Source organism: Artibeus jamaicensis, unplaced genomic scaffold (assembly GCF_021234435.1).
Source record: "Artibeus jamaicensis isolate MK-2021 breed Jamaican fruit bat unplaced genomic scaffold, CSHL_Jam_final contig_548, whole genome shotgun sequence".
Lineage (NCBI taxonomy): Eukaryota > Metazoa > Chordata > Mammalia > Chiroptera > Phyllostomidae > Artibeus > Artibeus jamaicensis.
The window spans coordinates 3,054,926-3,073,200 of record NW_026521883.1 but is presented as its reverse complement, the minus strand read 5'-3'; the positions used below and the strand labels follow the sequence as shown (position 1 = coordinate 3,073,200).

At 34.7% G+C, this 18,275-nt stretch overlaps 1 protein-coding gene across 2 annotated transcripts in view; it reads left to right on the top strand.

The window, feature by feature from the left end:
• GPR137C (G protein-coupled receptor 137C) overlaps nucleotides 1–18,275 on the top strand; it is a 45,867-nt gene that overhangs the window by 8,803 nt on the left and 18,789 nt on the right. For both annotated transcript variants that reach the window (XM_053669998.1, XM_037155552.2), the window contains exons 2-3: nucleotides 13,744–13,787; nucleotides 15,228–15,456. In XM_053669998.1, the coding sequence (XP_053525973.1) occupies nucleotides 13,744–13,787; nucleotides 15,228–15,456 (273 nt within the window). The remainder of the gene's footprint in view (nucleotides 1–13,743; nucleotides 13,788–15,227; nucleotides 15,457–18,275) is intronic.

Sequence of the window (18,275 nt, the reverse complement as noted above, 5' to 3'; positions counted from 1 at the left end):
TATCGGCTCTGTGTAACTTGATAAAGTTACTTGAGTAAATTACTTAACCTTTCTGTGCCTATTCCCAATTTTAAAAATGAGAATAATAGTACCTACCTCACAGAATTGTTGTGAGGACTAAATTATAATAATTTATATAAGATCTTTAGTGGTAGTGGCATATAGTGTTGATTGTTAGCTATTAACAGTAATTTTCAAAGAATTGGGATTTTGTAGACTACCTTCTCTCACTGAGAAAGTAGTGTTTGAATTCAGTAACAAAAATAACATGAAAGTTCATCTGGAAATTTTTAAAACACTTATGAACATGTGCATAAAGGAAGAAGTCACAATGGAATTTGAAAAATATTTAGTATTTGGTAATAAAAATACTACATATCAGAACTTGAAAGAAGCAACTAAGTTGGCATGCAGAAGCAAATCTATAACTTTAAATGTTTAAATTAGAGAAGAGCCTGTAATTTCCAAGCTAAGATCCAATTTGTTAGAAAAATAGGATAAACCAAAGGAAACAAACAGAAGGCTGTGAATGTAGAAGTTAGCAAAATAGAAAACATACAATAAAGAGACTTGACAAAGCCAAAAGCTACCCCATGCCTTTCTTCACAATCAAATTTCAGGGGTGACCACACGTGTGCTCAACATCTCACTTCTACAGCCACTGTAATCTGCCTTTGCTCTAACACTCTACCAAAATAGCTGTTGCCTAAGGCTTACAGTAACCTTCATGTCAACAAGTTCATTAGATTTTTTTGAAATCTTCACCCAAACTAATCTCACAGCAGCAGCAGACTCCATATTTTGTTTTTGTAATACACACTGGCTAGCACTTTGGCTAGCACACTGTCCTAACTTTTTTTTTATAACCATCTAGCTTCTCTTCCAGCTCATCTGCCTCTCCCTTGCCATCAGAAGTTGAAGTTGCTGAACACCTAAGCCTAGGCCACCTGTTCTCTCCAATCATTGTATCTACATTTGTGGCTTCATTCCATTTAAAAGCAGATGACTCATACACATATCCTAGCGCAGACTGTTCCTCTTAGCTCTGGCTTTCTATATTTTACACCTATTTGACATCTCAAGGATATTTGAAGCCCTCATATTCAACATATCCAAACCTGAGCTCGTGATCTTTCCTCCTCCCTCCCTATCACACATCTGCCTACCCCAAAACCTGATCCTTCTCTTTTGTTACCCAAGTCTGTAATACACTGCTATTTATTATTTATATAATTCAGAAACCTATGTGTCCATGCTACCTTCTCCCTCATACCTCACATTTACTTCATTAGCAAGTCCTGCCTATGTTACTTCCTAACATCTCTTGAGTCCACTCACTTCTCCCTGTCTACAATGCCTGGTCCAAGCTACTTCCATCTATTGCCTAGTCTGTGTCGGTTAGCCTCCTACTTGCTGTTGTCTGTTAACTTCTGGCTCCCCCAAGTCTGTTCTCCACTCCAAGATTCCTCCACTGGCTGTGGTTACTCTTAGGCTAATGACAAATTCTTGTACATACTACAAGGGACTTCATGATTCCCATCTCATTTCCTACTGTGCTCCTCCTTGTTCTTTGCCTCTCCAGCCACACTTAGCATTCTTTCAGTCCTTTGTACTTGCTGTTTCCCTTCTGCTACAGAGCTTTTCCATATTCTTTTCCCTCTGCCTAGAATGCTCTTTTCTTCTTCAGGAAAGCTTTCATCCAACTATACATCTAGGTTGTATTTCAAAAGTACAGACTCAGAGCATTATGCTCCTTTCTTTCATGTTATTTCAATGCAATTTTATATTTGTATGATTTCCTTGTGGGAGCTTACTAGTTTGTATGCATTATAAGAAAATGGACCAAGTCTGTCTTACTGTATATCTCTAGGTTAATACCTGGCATGTATCAGATGTTTAGTAATTATTTATAGAATGAAGAAGGCCCTTGTTTACCATATCCCAAATATCATGGGGTACGGAAATCCCTAAATATATAATTTCACAGGGGAATTCAGTCTCCACTCTTCTTTTCTTTCTCTTTTCCCACTTACCTGTTCTCTCCCTGTCAAAAAGAATGCTTGATTTAAAACAGGGATCTCAAACTCAGATTCCTGGAGGGCCCTGCATACTACCATTTGAAGACTGTGATGAACTAAAGAGCACATATCTAAAGAGGGCAGTCACATTAATTCAGTCTAGCAGCAAGGTACCATTGCCAAATCGCCTGATTTTTTAAGAGAAATCAGAAATTCTGATTTGATTTTTTAAACTAGAAACTTAATGACAGGGTATTAAAGTATTATTAGTACCAAAAACATTTGTGGATCAAACCCAAACCAGGAACTACTAATTTGTATTTTCTCCTTTTCTCCCTTCTACTTCTGTATTATGTTCCCTGAAGGAGTAAACACAATCTGTCTTTATAATTTCCATATAACAAAGCTGAATTATATTTAATACCCATCAATGATAGTTTTAAGTGAATTCTGAGTAATTAGCAGGTTAAGTTATGGGAAATTTATGGTGTTCTAAGTCTAACCAAATACAAGGAAAGCACCATATATCACATGATATACCACTGATTCTGCCTTCCTCTACTACCCCATGTGTTGTTTAGCTCAACCACTATGTGTTACATTTCTTTTGAAGGAAATTTTGCGTAATCTTCAGCACCTGGCACTGTTATCTCTGTGGTCAATGCTTAATGATTTGAATGGTTGAGCAAACTCAGTCAAGTAAAAGGATTTGAAAGACATGTTTCTGTCCCTCCACCTCCACAGATAAAATCAGGATGTCTAACTTTGCAAAGCAGTTAGAACTTTGTATGTACTCTAGTTTAAATAAAGACAAACTTACATTAATTAAGTGTCCTTGTATCTTTTTATTTTAACTTTGTTAAAGTGTGTGTTTAAAGTAGTATAATTTCAGCAGTAGCTCTGAACTAGAGCTCTGAACTAGAGCTGAACTAGCTGAACTAGCTCTGAACTAGAAATTTGGGGATCTGAGTTGTAGTTGAAATTCAGTTCTACTTGGCTGATTGATATCTGTCAAATCACTACTTTTCTAGGCCAGTTGTTTAATAAAATTAGTCTCAATGACATTCAAGACACCTTTAATTCTATTGGTCTGTCAGTAATAAAGCAAACTAGAATTGAGAGTTAAGAAAGAGAAAAGCTCTTCTTTATGGCTTAGTTCTGAGATCTAATACAGTGCCTGTGGATTCTATCTCTGATAGATGAATGCCAGTTTTTAAAAGTTACACATGTTAAAACTAATCAGTTAAGTTTAGGACATAAATAAACACAAATACTTTAGAATCATCTGTGTTCTAAGATATGATGTAGCTGGGTATGTCAAAGCTGGGCGTTTTTTTAAAAAACCTGTATGTTCTATCTTTTTGCAAAGCCTCAATTATAACTGCAGTTTTTCATTAGCATATTGATCACGCTAAGTTTTTCACCTTAAATCTCTCACTGTAAAAATGCTTAAGTAATATTTTCTTAAACTTCTAGGCTCTTTCCTCAGCTATTGTGTAGAACTTTGTGTAATTGCAGATCAAATGACTTGGGCCGGTTTGATGTGATACTGTATACTCTAGGGAACTTTTCTGTCATACCATGGAATTAGCAGCTTTTAAGCTAATGTGAATGACCATCATCACTGATTATGTTCAAACTGTTATTGTCCTTAAGAAATCAAGATGAGAAGAAAGTAAGCAGCATTCTTCTGTTTCTGTCTCTCTTGTGATGTTCCGTTACTTTTTCTGAAACATTCTGCCCCTTTTTTCTCCACCATTAGTCAGATGTTTCTAATGTATCGGGCTCTCTGTCTGTCTTTACAAAAAGCAACCCGGCTATCATCCTAGCTCAAAAGCATGAAAGGTTTTATGAAAAATCAGTAATATACAATGAGGGATTTAATGTTGGAAAAACTTTGAAGGCTAGCACAGTTTCAGCACAAATTCAGTTTAAATCAGTCTCTTCAGGAGTCTAAATCTATAATGTATGAGACTCAGTTCAGAAATAAATTCTGTATATTTCTTAACATAAAATTTAGCTTATCTTTAAAGAATGTCCATAGTAGATGAATGATCAGTCCATAGTAATCTGCTGTATTTCGGGGTGATATTCAATGATGAAAGCTCACAAATTTTTCTCTCATTCATAAAATTAATGCTTCATTCCTGAATAATTTAGTTATTTATCATTTTTTAAAATATGCTTTTAGTTAAGTAAAAATACTTGATAGTTTGCAAAGCAACATAAAATGAAGGTGTTATTGTTTCTAGGTCATTACCTTTTAACTAAACAGAGAATTTGGTTTCTGAGTACATTTTTATTGGGTATGTTAACTTTGCAAATTTTGAAATAATAAGTAGTAGCTGTGACATATAGATGACACTATTAATAAAGCAGTGTTTGTCACCTTAAAAATTAGGGAATTAACTCGAGCTGTATACCATCAAAGATTTAAATGTACCAACATATCAGAGAGAGCCAGAATTCCCACGAGACTTAAATTAGGAGTCAGGTCAAGACACCTGGCTTTTAATCCTTTCAGTTTCCTGTATGTTCCTGGACAGTCCACTTAAATTATTTTCTAAAGTTCAGCTTTGTTATTTCTAAAATTATGTTATTGAATTAAATGTCTAAGGTTTTTCTTAGTACAGGAGAAATTAGAGGCAAGCTTCTTGTTGTCTTCTCCCAGCAGTCTTACACACAACACTTATTCTCCTAACAATAATATGTGACAATACCTGTAAAGTATTGCCAACAAAGAGCACTTACCTGAGACTTGGTGTCCAGGGTTTTTATTGGGGATCAGTCATATGGTCATGAAGTACCTTCATGGCTTGTTTTAGTTATTCAGTCTATAGCCTCTTCAAAGGTCAAACTGATAACCACATGGCCCAGGGCCTCCACCATAAATCACATTGTTAGCATAGACTTTGGTGTGACCCAAAGCTCTCGGCAAACAAAAATATTCTCAGGCAGGGTGTTTTAACATCTTACAAATTATCTTCCCAGAGCCAGGAAAGGGCCAGATCTTTCTTAGGAATGTACAGGGTTTTGGCAGCTCAGGCCTGCTGAGTTAATCCTTCACTGCTTCCTTGTTTCAGTGAAGTAATCCTTTAGTACCTTCTTGAGAAAGGTGCTTGATAAGCAATTTTTGAGGGGTTTTTTCTGTCTAAAATATTTTAATTGTGTCATACTTGATTAATAGTTTAGGCAGCAATTCTAGGTTGAAGATAATTTTTCCTGACAACTTTTAAGGTGTTGCTCCTCTTCCAGTGTTGTTAAGTTTGAAAGCCATTCTGATTCTTGATCCTTTATGTGTGACTTGTTTTCTTCCCTTACTGAAAGCCGTTAGATTTTTCTTTACCTCCTGTTCTGAAATGATGTGTTTTCATATGGGTCTGTTTTCTATCCATTTTGCAGGGTATTGAACAGGCCCTTTCAGTTTAGTCAGATGTATCCTTTAGTTTGGGGAAATATTCTTAAATTTTTCATTGATTTTTCTCTCCTCCTTTGTTTTTGTCCTCCCTTTCTGGAACTTCTAACGTTTGAATGTTGGACCTACAGAGCAGATCCTTTTCTTATCACTTCTCTCCTATTTTGCATCTGTCTCTTTGCTAAACTTTTTTGAAGTTTTCCCAACTTCTAGCCCTTCTTTGCATTTTTAAATTTCTACTAGCATGTTTCACTTCTATTAGTACTCTCTTATTTTCTGAATTTTTAAATATTTTATTGATTATGCCATTACAGTTCTATTCCCCCCTTCATTCCTCTCCACCCTGCACACCCCCTCCCCCACCATTCCCCCCCTTTAGTTTATGACCACGTGTCTCAAGTTCTTTAGATTCTGTATTTCCCATACTATTCTTGCCCTCCCCCCAATCTATTTTCTACCTACCATATATGCTACATAATTTCCGTACCTTCTCCCCCCTTCTCCTTCTCCCACTCCCCTGTTGCTAACCCTCCATGTGATCTTCATTTCTATGGTTTGCTCCTGATCTAGCTGTCCTTTTAGTTTGCTTTTGTTTTAGGTGTGGTTCTTAATAACTCTGAGTTTGCTATCCTTTCACTGTTCATCTTTTTTATCTTCTTTTTCTTAGATAAGTCCCTTTAACATTTCATAGTATAAGGGCTTGGTGATGATGAACTCCTTGAATTTAATCTTATCTGAGAAGCAGTTTATCTGACCTTCCATTCTAAATGAAAGCTTTGCTGGATAAAGCAATCTTGGTTGTAAGTCTTTGGATTTCATGACTTGGAATACTTCTTTCCAGCCCCTTCTTGCCTGTAAGGTCTCTTTTGAGAAATCTGCTGACAGTCTGATGGGAACCCTTTGTAGGTGACTGTCCCCTTATCTCTTGCTGCTGCTAGGATTCTCTCCTTCATTTGAATCTTGGCTGATGTAATGATGATGTGCCTTGGTGTGTTCCTTCTTGGGTCCAACTTCTTTGGGACTCTGAGCTTCCTGGATTTCCTGGAAGTCTATTTCCTTTGCCAGATTGGGGAAGTTCTCCTTTATTATTTGTTCAAATAAGTTTTCCACTGGTGGCTGTTCCTCTTCCCCTTCTGGTATCCCTATAATTCAGATGTTGGAACATTTAAAGATGTCCTGGAGGTTCCTAAGCCTCTCCTCATTTTTTTGAAATCTTGCTTCTTCATCCTTTTCTGTTTGGTCATTTTTTTCCTCCTTCTGGTCCACTCTGATTTGAGTCCCAGTTTCCTTTCCATTACTATTGGTTTCCTGTGCATTTCCCTTCATTTCAATTAGTTTAACCTTCATATGTTCCTCTAATTTGTGACTAAAATCAACCAGTTCTGTGAGCATTCTGATCACCAGTGTTTTGAACTGTGCATCTGAGAGTTTGGCTATTTCTTCATCGCTTAGAGTTATTGGCTCTGGAGCTTTGAGCTGTTCTTCATGAGCCATAATGTTTTTGCTCTGTTTGCGCCTATTAGGTATGAGGAGCGGGAGCCTTAGATGTTCACCAGGGTGGGGCCACCCAGGTCTCTGGTTTGTGATGCTGTATGTGGGGGTGGGGTCAGAGAGGGATAATAGTGGTCCCTTCTGCTGCTTCCCGCTGCTGGAGTCTGTGTGGCCTGCTTGGTCTGTCTCAGTCTCACTGCTTGCTCCTTCTCTAGTTATCTGCGCACGAATGTGTGACCGCGGTCAGCCCTCAGTGGGTCCACCCGCTGCTACTCCACACCTGGGATCCGCCCACTGCCTGCCTGCCTGGGTCATGTGCCGGTTGCTCCGGTGGATCTTTCCAGCCTGACCCACTCTGCTGCTGGCTCTGCCCCTCTTACCGGTTTGGCTGAAGGGTTCGTTGTTGAGAGACTTCTGTATAGTTCAGTTTTCTGTGGTTTGGCTGCGTTTTTGTTGCTAAAACTTTGTTGTTTTTAGAACTGGTTGTGAGAGAAGGCAGAGTGTTTCCACCTACACCTCCATCTTGGCGGAAGTCCTCTGAATTTTTTTTTATTAATAGCATCTTGTTTTTGTTTCATGAGTAAAGTATATTATCTCTCTGACTCTAATGAGGATAGGGTTTTGCTTGTTTAGGTTTTTTTTTTTTGTATAGACATGGACTAGGGCAAGAGATTTGGGGATTTAACTGATCTAAAACAGTTTTTTATATTCCTGTTTTAGCCACCTCCTCCTCTTGCTTTGAATAATAATTGGTTCCTATACCTTTTAAATATTCCAAAACATATCAGGTTGGTTCTCAACCCTCCTCATGACTGGCTTGGGATTCATCTTTCTTGGATAAAGCACACATTGTGTTGGGATCCTCTGGACTACCCTCAGCCTTGATGACTTGCTAGAAGGACTCACAGTTGTTACACTCATGGTTGAAGTGTATTACAATGAAAGGATAGAGTGAAATCAGAAGAGGAAAAAAAGAAAGGTCCAGAGAAAACCAGGAATCAGCTTCCAAGAGTCCTCTCCCAGTGGAATCACAGGATATGCGTAATTTCTTCTATAACAAGTTGTGGCAATATACATGAAATGTTATTTACCAGGGAAGCTTATTGGAAACAGTGCCAAAGTTTTTACTGGGGTTTAGTCATGTAAGCACTCTCTACCTTATACATACTAAAATTCCAAACTCCCAGAAGGAAAGCAGGTGTTGAGTATGAACCATATTGTTTGCATAAACAGTTTAGGCACAGTGAAACACCCTTATCATTTAGGGAGAAGTGGGAATCCTCCCAAAATCCAAGTTCCCCAATGCCAGCCAAGGACCAACTTTACCAGCAGGCTATTCTAAGGATAGCAGTCTCAGGCCTGCTATGATGCAGACCGTTTCTGCACACACGTAGGTCTGCTTTTTGGCTTCCAGCATTTTGTTGTTACATCTTTTCTCACTTATTCAAACATATAGTTTTGTTCCTTTTAGGAAAATTCATTTCATAATGCTTTAGTGGAGTTTCAGCTGAGAACAAAATTAGATATGTAAAAATCACTTTTAAGCAACTCGAAAGAAAACAACTAAGCAGAGAGAAGAAACTTCAAAAAAAAAGTATTTGTATTCCAAGAGGGAGAGACAAAAAAAATATTGTGTCCTAGAAAGAAGAAATGTCTGCTGTAAAAAAATGTACATGTATTTAGAAGATTTAAAATGAGCTTTTAAAAATGCACGTATGATAGGCATTGAAAGAGGACATTAGAGAAAAGTCTGGCTCTTTATAGTTAAAGTAGCTAAAAGCCTCATTGCTTTATGCAAGCAGTAGCAATGGTAAGCTTGGGAGTGGTGGACTACTCTCCATAGCAACTTAAGCAAATGAGATGGAAACTGGATAACTGCTCTGTAAAGCAATCCACATAGCTGTGTGTATATACCTATCTATTCACCATGGAGAAGAGATTATGTTCACCACAATTTATTTTTGTATCAATTTTGAATTTTATATACATATGTTCTCCAATTAAGTTTACATTTAAATTTTTTGAAAAGCAAGAAATCAACTAAACAACCAAAAATTCTATAGAAAAGCACCAGTTTTAATAAGTATTCTGCTACCTACCATCTTCAAGCAACATGGGTCTACATGCCATGGGGGACAACAAATTTTACACAGCTCTTTTTCCATTTGAGGAAGAATTACCTCAAATCTTTTGATACTTGTATTAATTAAACTTATATTAGGTAACATTTACAAAAAAAGTTTATTTGTCATAATCTTCTGTTTGAGGAACTAAACAGGGAAATAAAATATGGAAGTCTGCATTCTTAAATGGAAAATCATTTCAGATTACTTATAGTTTCAAATTTTTAAGTAAAATATTCTAGTGATACACAGTATTTTCAATCTCCATTAATTCAAAAATTTTGAGTAATTTTTAAATTAAGGGATGCTAGTTTGCACATGAGGTAAAAGTAGATTACTAGGGGTGACCCAAAAACTACCAGAATTATCTTCTTGAGGGAAGGCCCTTGTAGTACAGGTTTCCCCCACTAGGTGGGTATTCTAAGAACACATCTGCATCTGTACCAGCTGGTATTGTCGTGAGAGGCTGCATTCAGCTTCATTGAATTCTTTTTGAAGACTCTTTCAACACATTTGCTCATTTCATGATGAGTGATTTACAAATGCACCTGTCCACACCACTCTTGAGTGTTCAGCAGTTTTTGACCAATAATGGCATGACCTCTATACTCCCCCCAATTCAACCGATCTCAACTGGAGCTTCCTGGATGAACAAACTCCGCAAAGGGAAATGTTTTGCTAATGTGTAAAAGGTAAAACCAAAAGCAGCAGAAGCACTAAAAGGTATGCAAATTGATGGGTTGAAAAAGTGTTCTGAGCAGTAGAAAACATGTTTTGATAGGTGTATTGCATTCAATGGAAAGTTCTTTGAAGGTGACTGAAGTTTAAACATGTAAGAATAAATACACCATTTTTTATAAATAAATTCTGGGCTTTTTGGGTTCCCTCATATATGATGAAAAACATTTGATATCCAGCAACCCACATAATTCTTCATACTTTTATAATAACGTTTTTATAAATGGACCATTGATTCAGTTTTTCTGCTATTAAGAAAGACTTGGGAAGATAAAGCCCCTGCGATATAAATTCACATCAGAAAAGTCATTTATTTGTATGTTATTTACCATTGACTCTAAAAAATTTACATAAAGAACATGTTAAGTTTCATGAACTATTTTTTGCTGTCTTAAATAATACATTATTTCTTGACATTTTTGATATTTTTTTTTCAGAATCATATCCTATTAGCTAAATTCTATAAAATACTTGGAATCTACTAATAACAGATCATTGTTTTTAACCTTATTGTAATCTAAAAATGATTAAAGCATCAGGTTGTGTTTATGTATTGCATTGTAATATATTCTGCAAATCTTGGATAATAGCTGACCTTTAATTATCTCCTTATTTGGTTCAGCTTTCTTTCACTCTCATTATTTATCTCATCCCAAGACCTATAATTTCATTCCAAGATTTATGGATTATACTCCCCACGTGTCCCCATTCTTTTAATCTGAACCTTCTAAAGCTGCTTTCCCTGAAATCTATTTTTCCAGAGGACATTTTGTGTCTTATAAACAAACCCTCTGTCTAAATTTGTGGGAAGAACAATCAGCCTATTTTATGTTTCCCAGTACTACATACTGGTGTTATACCATCATCATCTCTCTGAAATCTATGCCATCTGATTAGGTCATCTTTGGCTGTAATAATAAATTCCACTTCCCTGTATGAATCAGCACTTTTCTTTCTTCTGGGCTGGTTCTGTTATATAGATCTTTTTTTAAAGCTCATATTGATCACCCGCTCAATGTCTTAATTCAGTGGCTTCTCAGAGCTAGGTTTTCTCCATTTCTATTTGAGCCACCCAACAGCATGCCCACATCTTGGATCAGCTTTTGAATGAAGCAGTTCTTCCTGACTAGTGTCTTCCCCTTTTCCTTATACATTTCTAATTTATCCTTTTATCTGATTTTCACTCTCATCCTATATCTGAATTATTTGTTCCTTCTGTTTACCCCACTCTATTAGCTCCCTTCTCATGTTTTTTTGCACTGAGAACCAATGGTCAGTCTAGTATTCATCCTTGGACTTTCTGTTGTGGTTACTTGCCTACTTTTTCTTTCTCTACATTAGTTGCGTGTTACAGTTCTAAATTAGTATGTAAAAATGCAACCTCATTATTGGAACTTTTTATAATGGCACCCATTTTTTTTCTAATGGCAATCCATTATTAGATTGTTTCAATTTTAAAATCAGGAAACTGACTGATTTTAACAGGACCTCTCTGCTTCTCAGTTCAGTATTTTCTTATATAACCCTTCTAGTCATGTGTTCAAAATGTTTTCTATATTCCAATTGCTTACATCTACATCCATTCCAAGGATATGACCTTGCCTCCTACTTACTAGAAAAAAATCTATCTGCCAAATTCTTATCTATCTATATCAAAATATCTGTATCCATGTTATGTTCAAATTTATTTTAACAAAGGGGTTTTATGTGCAAACCTCCATGTTTCCCTTTAACTATCTTTTCCTTTGCTGTTTACTCAAAAGTATGTGTCTTCCTTTTCAAGGATAACCTGCCTCATCTAAAGCCCTCTTTAACAATTGAACTATCCCTTCTCTCCCACTCTCCATCTACCATTTCACCCTCTAGTTCATTTTTTAAATTACAGTTTGCTTTCGATATTATTTTGTATTGGTGTGAGGTATACAGCATAGTGGTTAGACAATCATATATTTTACAAAGTGTTACCCGTGACATTTCCACTACCCATCTGGCACAATACATAGTTATCACAATATTATTGACAATAATTCCCTGTACTGCACTTTAGTTTATTTCTGACCAGCAGATGATTAAGTCAGAAACTGAAGGGTCTGAGATTTTACTCTTCTTGAAAGCTTGTTAGCCTGCCACGGTTTTATATATTGATTCATATACTGACAGAAAACACAAGACTCATGGGTCAGAGAAAAAGACCATTTATTTATTCATGGCAAAAACAACCACCAAAACAATGTCTTGCATCATGTCCCAAGCCCTAAGTGCTATAAGACAACACTGTTAAGGCCACATATTACCTGTGCATGCAGTAGGGCATGTTATAGGAGAGAAGCTCCAAAATAAGGAAGAGAGACAAACACACCTTATCTTAACTCTTAAATGTAAGCAAATTTTTCACCAAGGAGGGAGAAAGAATACTCCCCTGGAATGTCTCCAGGGAGGGAGATGTTCTCTGTCTTCATTATTATAGGAAACAAATCTTCCCTCTGACCTTAAGGTAGATATTATCTCTAATTTTCAAGGATGTTTGTTATATAAACCCCTTCACTCAGAAGACCTGGGCCGTGCAGAAACATGCAATATTCATAGAGACTTTTCTCCCAACACAAATTTTCCCAGATGTGTTGTCTTCAAATTTCCCTCAGAATATCTGCCAGAGTATTATCATTGCCTTTGTCATTTCTGTTAACTCTGCACTATTGCTCTGTCACTCCACTGAAAACAATTCTCTTCAAGGTACCAGTGATCTATTAGTAAATTGACCAATTTTTAAAATTGTTCTTGAATTTTCATAATTTAACAAGGGCTATATTTTCTTTTACCTCTAAACTACTCAGCTGTTTTCTATGACTAATTTGAGTCTTAGGTCTGTCTCCCTTGCCCATCTCTCTTTTCTTCACTCTTTACAGTCTTTCTCCTTTCCTGTTACCTCTTACCATTTCCTGGACTGAAATAGACCTCCCTTCCCAGATGTTGCGATAGTGTCTTTTGAATGGATGTCACAATGTATCAAAATAGATAGTACTTCTTTTATACATGGAGCTCCTTGAGAGCAGAAACAATTTATGTACAATATTTATGAATCCATGGCACCTTTCATAGTGTGTGCTCGTAAATGATTGGAATCAGTAAGTTATCAAATACATTACAGTATTTCTCTTTATAAGATTTTATACTTTCCTTTTTCTTTCCAGACTCCCAAAGTTCATATGCTATTTTTGGTCCTATAATTGGTCTTCCTACTTCTAGTCTGTAGTCCCTTTATAGTAGCACTGGCACCAGATTAATGAAATTCAATATTTTAGAGTGCCTACATAAAAACCTTCAATATCTTTCAATTATCTAAATAATAAAGCCAAATTCACTCATAAGGAAGTGAAAACTTCCACACTATGCTCTCAGAATTTTCTCTATTTATTTCAAATTCTTACCTACCTTCTTAACTTTGTTTAACAAGTATTTGAGGATCTGCTTCCCAAGGCTTTGAGAAAGAAGTTTACTATGTATGGTATATACTCATTAGCTTTGTGTTCAGGTTTTGGTCCCTTGTTTCCTCTTACTACTTCAGTTCACCTCCAAAATAATCTCTGGAGAACACTTAGACATATTCATATAGTAAGTAGTTCCACTTTAAGACAAAATGTAAGGAATAAGTTTAAAATAAGTGGCATGCCATTCAGCACAATGTCTGGCTCATAATAAAAGTTTAATAAATGTTTAGACTGAATTAGTTCTGTGTAAGTTTTTAAAGACAAATTTAGGACTATAAAAATTATTTATTATTTTAAGCCTTGGGAAACCTGCCTATTTTTGCCTCATGGTACTTCTGCTGTTAACATTTGAATTTTATATGTTATCTATTGTTATTGGTAGTTTTATTGCTTTGAAACACAAAGTAAAAAACAAATTTAAGAATATTTTATTACATGTTTTCAAACTTTCTTCTGTACTCTCTTTATAGGTTATATGTAAAGTCAGATGTGCCACTGAACTTGACAAACACAGGTAGGTTTCATGAATAGCAAGATTTAAATTTTATTCACAGTAGACTCCTCAAGGTCTAAGGACATGGTATTTGAGGGTACCTTAGCAGTTCTATAGAAAATCAAATCATTAGATTAGTTCATAGGAAGTGAATTGAGTAACCAGTAGACATACAGCCATATTGTTGCCTAACACCCTTCTTTTTTGCTGCCCTGCTACTGTCCTTCAGATATCAAATGTAGTTTCACAGAGTTCACAAACACTAATGTTAGATTATGCTACTTGGGGAAAGAATGTATTGTATAGTTCCATGAAATAAGTAATGTTTCAGTACTGATTAATCTAAAAAATTCGAGCCAGTAAATTTGGATTTCAGACCACTTCTCCTGCTAACTTGCTAACCTTTGCTTTGATTTCCTAAACTGCTATAATCCCCAGGCTATGTGGATAATTTCAAGACCTGTTTTGGATTTTGAACCATATAATTAATTTTTTCATCTATGATACTAAGATCTAAACTCAAATTAAAATCTTTGTAATTTGCATGTACATTTATCAAAGATCACTTGTTACAGATTACACATTACCTTCAATTTACCATGTGTAAACTATAGCTGAAGGCAGACAATGTTTTATGACTTCCACTATTGAAAGTGACCCCAAATAGAAGGTATTAGCACACCAAATAAATTTCTGGATCCTGTTAATTATTAGTATAAATGTATCTGAACTGGGACTACTTTCATGTAGATAGCTGTTACAGCTACTTGATATAGATAGCCAGTCCTTACCCTGAAGAGTTTTATGAGGTTGTCTAATATTTCTTTGGGGCAAATTTTTAACCATTTCATTTTCAGAGTTTCTCTGTATGCATAGTAAGTGTGCAACTTCATAAGAAGATGAGGTGTTGATAAGTGCTTAAAAATCTACTTTCCCTATATTCTTTAGTCATGTTTGGAAGTAATGTTTGCTATGGATAATGAGAAGTTCATAAAATTAAATGTTGTTTAAGACATATTTCCCTTTCCTCTTAAAATCAATGCTAGTGATGATCAATTTAAATTTAGGTAGTTTATTAATTTTCCAGGCAAATTATAAAACCAAGGATTTATTGAAATGGAAAGATCAATGAAAATATGCTTAGTAGTTATAGAAATGAAAAATTGAGGATTATCTGAATTAATGTTAAAATAATTCTACATTCTTCTTGGTGGAGGCGATTGAATTCAAGTGCTTATGAGATTATTTTTAAATTAATGCTTTAAATTCTAATGCTATTTTTAATGGTGTAGACATTAATTTTAAAACAGCAAAGATAGCTGAAGTAACTGAGTGATTGTTAAATTTTTATTTAATGAAGTTACAAACATTTTAAACTGAAGGAATTATTATATCTAAAGTAACACACTAATAATTTATTAGTTTTGTAAATATCTAATAAACTTATTTTTTTTCTTTCAGAATTCTATTGCATTTGGGCTTTATATTGGCAAGCCTTATCTTTTTAGTGGTGAACTTGACTTGTGCAATGCTAGTCCATGGAGATGTCCCAGAAAATCAGTTGAAATGGACTGTGTTTGTTCGAGCATTAATTAATGATAGCCTGTTTATTCTTTGTGCCATCTCTTTAGTTAGTTACATATGCAAAATTACAAAAATGTCATCAGCAAATGTCTACCTCGAATCAAAGGTAAGTATGTTTCTTATATTTTCACTTGAAAATCTAACTTCAAATCATCTTATGAAGCATATTTTAATGGCAAGTTTATATATTTTTAAGTGTATCCTGAATGTCAAGTACACTTTTTAGCATGAAAGAATGGTCACTAGAAATTAAAAAGTATCCAAAACTTGGCACTTAACTAAACAATGATTTTTAAAACTTAATACTGAACATATTATATTTTCTATGATTTATATCTTCTGCACTGAAGGCTAATTAAATGAAAAAAATTATATCAGTATATTATAAATAGCCTAATACTTAAAGTCACAGTAATAACTTAATACTGCCTCAGTAAGAGTGGCAGTATTGCCATTAAACAAATTTACCAGATTACGTATACAAACATTTGGTTTAGCAGTGTTGATTTCATACTAGTAAAGTGGTATTTATTTGTATAAAGGTTTAGAAAATGTTATTTCACCCCATAATAGGAAGTTCCTATAATACTTGAAACAGCTAGTCATGTAACTAAATTTATAAATTCCTTGCTTCTTCCTTTCCTTATACTTTGGATCAGCAAAGGAAATCAAATGCTAACCCATTAACAAAGAACCCTGGAAGTTTTTGTTGCTGATTAACAATGTGGTCAAGCCATGAATCAGTCGTCACAGTGGCATTGAATGTGGGAGTATAGATGTGTGGTTATTGGAGTGTGGGTGTATAAGTACATGAGTTTGCTTTCATTTGCCTATTCACTGAAGATAAGCAAGATGGTGTCCTAAACAGAACCTTTCTCTAAAATATTTTTAGACTTCTATATTGTTGTTATACTTAATATAGTCCTAGTGAAATGAAATATTATTATTAAATGTATGACATCAACTTGTCTTTAAATTTAGGTGGAGGCTTTAATTTTACCTTTCAGACTGTATCAGTAGAGTGCAGAGTAAATATAGAAATACATATAATATTACATATAGAGAGAGGTGGGGGAAGGGAGAGAGACTAACTTAGACTTTCAAACCTATTAATCATACCTGGAAAATTATTTTATTCAACTTCTGTTCTAAAACATTAGTTCCTAAACTTTAAATATTTTATCTAATTCTGACTTTAGTTTACGTGTTAAAAATAATATTGTCACTATTGTGGTACATAATCTTTTGGTATAACAATAGTACCTTTGCTTAATGTAATAACATCACCATAGACTTCATACCTCTTGTCTGTCTAGTAATAAAGCATAAATAGATGTGGTTGACTTTAAAGAGCTTCCTTTTTGAATACCAAGCACCTTTCCAAGTTTGGTTTTACTTGCTTTGAAATACATAATTCTCTGAATATAGTAAAATTGCCAATCTGAGGAGAAAAGTTCATCTGATAATTCCTTCAGAATTATTTCAAGCATCTTTCCCCAACTATCATGTGACAGGTATTCACTTTATTATTATTTTTTAAATTCTTAGATATAAAAGGTGTGTGGATTCAGAATTATCTAGGAACACTACAGACGCATGTTAAAATGCATACCTATAAAGGTAAATAGATATAACATGAGATACTAGGTTACTTGTATTATATTGTATTGTTATGTAGTTCTTGGTTTTCCTAACTAGGTTATATACTTTTTTATTCAAAGAATACATCATCTTGCTTCTATATTCTCCTTGTAAAATCACTAGACTCATTCTTTTAAAAATTGTGTAACAGTTACAGTAATGGCCATTTCTTTTATTCAATCAACAAATGTCTTTTTAGCCATTTACCTCCTTACTGACAGTTTCTTGCTATCTCTAAGAGCATTTCCTTAAAGCTCAGACTTTGGTCTTCTATTTTTCTCTCTTTATTCTTCCTTCCTTTTTGTACATATTTAGTGATAGTGATATCCTTCATAATTTTTCTCAAGCACTCAGACCTACCTTATTTGTAAATGGCACATAGTATGCTTTCCTGTCTCTATATCCTTTGGCCGTTTTCATCGGCCAGGATGCCTTTTTCCCTCCCAGTGCTCTGTACCTGTTTGTCCTTATCATACCTAATTTTAAAGGTATAACTCTAATATTTCCCCTCTTTAGGCATTCTCCTTCATCTCCAAAATAAAATTTAGAAATAACTCTTTACATTATCTTAAAATTTTGTTTTATTTTTACCAACTAGAACACTTTTCCAAAGTAGTGATTCTAACTTATTTTTTAAATGTTACTGTCAATTTAAATAATTTATTTCTGCTTTCATTATTTTAATTTTCTTAAATATTTAAGGTTACTTTGTTCCATGTTTAGGTTCTTATATAAATATTTAATATTTATTTCATAAACTAATATAGGTATTTACAGCAGTATGTTTTCTCAAGTACTGCTTTGGCACTTTTCTATAATCCTGTTATATTGTAGCAACATTCTTATTTAACAAAAACAAAGAGCATTTGCTGTTTAGATTTCAACCATGTCTCAAACATTACATACTTATGTATCAGTGTGAATTACATATTATCTCTCTATAAAGGTCTTCCTTCAATTCACTTTGGCAGAAAGTCTAAAATTCAGGCATCTGTCCAGTTCAGGCCCTCTAACTTCCTTAAGAAGTTATCAGTTTTACTCTCTTCTGCTTTATTATTCATGCATATGAATCAGTCCTACTATATAGACTCTAGCATTTCTGAACTCCAGGTCATTGTTAGGGAAAATAAACTCTCAACCATTAAATTTTAAAAATTCATTGTCATAAAAATTACCTAAAGGATGTACAGTCTGTCCACTTCCCTATTATACATTTTACCCTCAGCCCAATCCAAATCATTGTAAAATTTTGTGCTAAGAATGCATCGTACCCTGGATAGAGTT